This window comes from Phytophthora infestans, genomic scaffold (assembly GCF_000142945.1).
Source record: "Phytophthora infestans T30-4 supercont1.95 genomic scaffold, whole genome shotgun sequence".
Lineage (NCBI taxonomy): Eukaryota > Oomycota > Peronosporomycetes > Peronosporales > Peronosporaceae > Phytophthora > Phytophthora infestans.
In genome coordinates, this window is record NW_003303664.1 from 110691 (window position 1) to 115072 (window position 4382).

The window sequence follows — 4382 nt, forward strand, 5'->3', positions numbered from 1 at the left end:
CTAATTCTCGATGACTGAGACAGGGTCCTTAGGCAATCTTAACTTCCGGGTGATACGAACGCTTCGTCAAGCACATGTCCATCCCGCATACTGCGGATGCCTCGGATGTATCGGAACCTGAGCGTCCTCAGTCGTATGATGTGATCTAGTATCCCTAACTCTCCGGAAATTCAGCCGAGAAAGTTGTTAAGCGTACGATTTTCTTTTGTATCAGATTCTATGCAGTACTGACGCAGGTACCCAGAATTCTACGTATTTCTGGATAGGCAGTCTCCTACGATTTAGCCCACTCTAATTTTCGTGTCAGATACAAGACCTCATTCCTCTGGCACCGTTCGATTGGAATTCAAGCGCTCCAGTCGACTCATCCACTGCCGCCCAGTCCAAGTTACAAGATGAAGATGTCAATTACTGCGATCGTTGTGCACTTGTCTATTTGGTGTCGTTCGTGTCAGCCGACCATAGTTCCCGTGGTCGACGATGGGACCTCGGACGAGTTCAATGTGGCCAACCGCAGCTTCCGAGCTGGAGATGATCATATCTGGACTCCTCTGGAGAAACCCGACGGTGTCAATGGAGCTCTGGAGCTTTATTCGCACAATATGACGCCTACCAAGTGCGATGACGACGGAACCTGCTGCTTCTTCATCAAAACTGTCGATGAGGTCAATTCTAGCCATGTATACAACATGTATACTCACCTCCCAAGCTTCACAGACGTCAACTTTTTCTACCGAGGTACAATGGTCAAATCTTGGAATAAATTCTGCTACCAAGGAGGGATGTTAGAAGTACGAGCACAACTTCCGAGAGCTACTTCCTGTAAGTCAGGCAACCCCGATATCGCTCTAGGAAAGGCTGGAAAAGTCGCCAACAACAAATTTTATCCGACGTGGCCAGGAATTTGGATGCTTGGGAACCTCGGGCGAGTTATTTCTCCGCTTCGACGAACCGCATATGGCCGTACTCGTATGATGAATGCGATGCCGACGTGTTTAACCCGAGTTTCCAACGGATCAGTGCGTGTGACGACAATCCAGGCTACGGTTTGAACCCCAACCAAGGTCGTGGAGCTCCTGAGATCGATGTTCTGGATGGCGGAGGGTTGGCTATTTCATCTTCTCCGCAAATTGCACCAGGAATACCAGACGACTACGACTTTTCCCTGTGGATACGTCAACTGGAGACTTCAGCTACTGTTTGTACTCCTACACTGCTTAACACCAGGAGCAAATTATATCGACGTACCAACAGCTTATTACGGGAAGGAACGTGGTCACAAATCCTGGTATCAAGGGTTACGCTACGCTGCCAACAACTATTGCAAGCAGAACGCAGAGGAGAAACAAGACTACGCCACATTTGCAGCGTCAGTGAAAGCTGGTATTACCGAGAACACTTGTGCTGTGGATACATGTCCAGCTTCAGGCGATGTGAATGCTGAATTGAGTCTGATTGTCGGCAAAGGGAAAGATCACTGGGGAATTAACTCGAACGGCACGTGTTATCCGCTGATCAACTCGTACATGGGCTCGTACTTGTGTGATCCTGACAATATGTTCTCCAAGTGTGCCAGTCCTCGCAATGAGTCCACTACACCCAAGTCCAATGCGATTAGTGCATTTAACTATCAGATTGATGCAATCTCGTCGAAATTGGCCTATATTTCGGCGCGTACACGGGTTTCTACGACTACCAAGTGGAGTGGGTTACAGGCAAGAATGGATATGTACGCTGGATGCTTCACGGCGAGCCTCTGTTCGAAGTCACGACGGATTCGATCGTCAACGTCCTGCAGAATGCGAAAAAGAACAACCCGAAGAAATAGGAGCCTTTGTATGTGATTTTCAACGTGTCGCTGTCCAGTTCTTGGTGTGCGACGCCGCCCAACCCAGGCAAGGAATGTCGTGGTGATGGAAAAGATCCTGTGACGAACGTTATCTGCGACTCGTTCCCGATGTACATGAAGATCGACCACATCCGTCTGTATCAGGACTTGGCGACGGATCTCGAAGCTGATAATTACATGCAAGTTGGTTGTGATCCAGCGAGTCATCCGACTCAAGAATGGATTGAAGCCCACATCGACGAGTACGAAGATAATGATAATAAGTGGGAGGAAGTGGCTGGCAAGGCGTTCTGCGAGACCAGCGACGACTGCACGATTGGTGGCACTTTGAGTCGAACGGCTCTAAAGACTTGGAAATTGTTCAAGTAGCGTTGCGAATGAATGTATCATTCGTGGGGTGGACCACGATGCACCACCGCCATCTCTGGCTCCAGTTCTACGGAAACTAGTTTGAAGAGCAGGACGTATAGCCCACCGATGGAAGCGTCGATTGCTCTCGCTGTTGTGGCCTGTTTGCTGTCTTTAACGTCCGTATCGTAATGGACTCCGATCAAGGCACGAACTCTGGTTTACGGGGTTCTGAGAAACATGATGGCTGCCAACCAGTAACAGCATCTACGTCACAAGGAGCAACATTTTTCTTGTCACCGAATGATCGTATTCAGCTCGCACAAATTATTAAGGACATAATTGCTATGAGTACGGAAGCTAACTCAACCAGTCCCATGACGACCGAGCACATTTTCGGATGTCTATAGAGTATCGCGACCAACCCGGCTTTGCTGTCCAACGTTGCGGGTATGATTTCGGCTGCGAGAAGTGGTAACAAGGGTGCATTGGCAGGTCACGTGGTGGTTCTGTTGCGTGCATCACTTCCTGCAGCTATTCCTTCTCAGTTGCTGTCCCAGTCGCTGCTCCTGCCCCCGTTTCAGCTCTGATGATGCCTGCTGTAGCTACTACGAATGCTGCCGCTATGGGTGACATCATTGCGGATACAACGTCGACATTGACGTAGTCGTTGATTTACGGTAAGCAGCTTGTCGAGAATCCTCTAAGTGCATCTGAGTTCATGAAATAAATGAAGTCTCAGTCGCTGCTTCAATTTTCAAAAATCAACGTTTGCATTAGCAATTCTTCTTGTAGTTTTCGAGAACTCCTGGCTATAAAACACATGACGACGAGAAATAATGGATAAAAACAAGTTTAACCATTTAGCAATTAAACCAAAGTACATAATGAGCAATTGTAGCAAACGATGCCTAAAAACTATTTCTGATGTCATTGTAAAACCCAGAGCATAATACTACACAAATTGGCGAACGACATGCTGTGGTAGAGATCTAACTACTACCTCCAGGATCAAAGTTAGGATTACCTTTTTTGAGGATGTGGTCTTGAAGCGCACAGCCACAGAACTACTGGCTTACATTTCCTCAGGTACGCTTTTCTACGTCAAAACGGACCCGACAAAGGAGCATACGCTGTCGGGTATAACTACTGCAAGGTAATTGGTCCTCTTAGCAAAAATAGGTACTACCCATAATCGAAATAGGTAGCCATACGCGTATATTAAAGATCACTTTGCTAGCCAATCAGACTGCTAGAATCATCGGAATGCTATTTGATTGGTCAAACCGAGGACACCGGCGAAAACGTGACTTCAACATTGAAGCTCGCAATGTTTTGGCGCGAAACAAGCCGCTTTGGAGGGTCAACGATTCAAACTCGCGTGCGGGGGCGTCGAGCGCGCGCCAAGCCCCAACGAGTCTCATTCCGCAATTTCCTTTCTTGTGAACACTCGGGTTCATACCGACTGCCCCCACCCATCTCTGCTAACCCACCCGCCGCCTGACACTGACCGATGTCACTACCATTGCACGCTGCCTGACACCACCAAAATCTCTGGTGGAAATGCTGCTCGATTCCCATGCTGTCGTCACGCTGGTCCACACATAAGTTGCTAACGCCGACAAGTCGCTGTCGCCACGCCGGTCCGCACGCTGTACGATGCTAACGCTACATGGGCGCCGAACGTCAGTCATACATGCTGCCCGTTTGGAGCGATACCGTTGCTACACTGGCCGCTGCATTCCCTAACCGATGTGAACACGAAGCGTCAGCGGCAACAACAATCATGCGCGGTAGCTACTACGACGGTTTGTACACGGTGTGGCTGGTGATTAGACTGCGAATTTCCGACTGATGTCCATTGTGTTGGACCTGCAGCGATTGCTACACACGCTGCTCGTCAAACGCCAATTCATCTTGTCGGCAGGCACGGAACAGTGCGAGAGGATGTAGCCTCTTTGCTACCAGCAGCCACTTGCACCTCGCCGATGGTCTGGGAGAAAATGCAGTTCACGATGACTCGCAACCGGCCATATGGACATCTGACGCAATAATATCTTCACGTTGAGAGCTACCGAAGCGTGGTTTGTCCTCAAGCTTGCAGTGTAGTGTGGGTAGTTTTGCTTACAAAAATCTGCACCAACCAAGTATCTATAAATCCACTTCTCATTTTTTTTCATATAAT

At 48.7% G+C, this 4382-nt stretch overlaps 1 protein-coding gene across 1 annotated transcript; it reads left to right on the top strand.

The window, feature by feature from the left end:
* Positions 1-74: 74 nt before the first annotated feature.
* Positions 75-2608, top strand: PITG_19524 (uncharacterized protein; the record flags this gene model as incomplete). Its single annotated transcript, XM_002996946.1, has 4 exons — positions 75-133; positions 308-738; positions 1255-1729; positions 1867-2608. 4 exons carry the CDS (start codon positions 75-77, stop codon positions 2216-2218), a joined length of 1317 nt encoding a protein of 438 aa, XP_002996992.1.
* Between the last annotated feature and the right edge of the window lie 1774 nt (positions 2609-4382).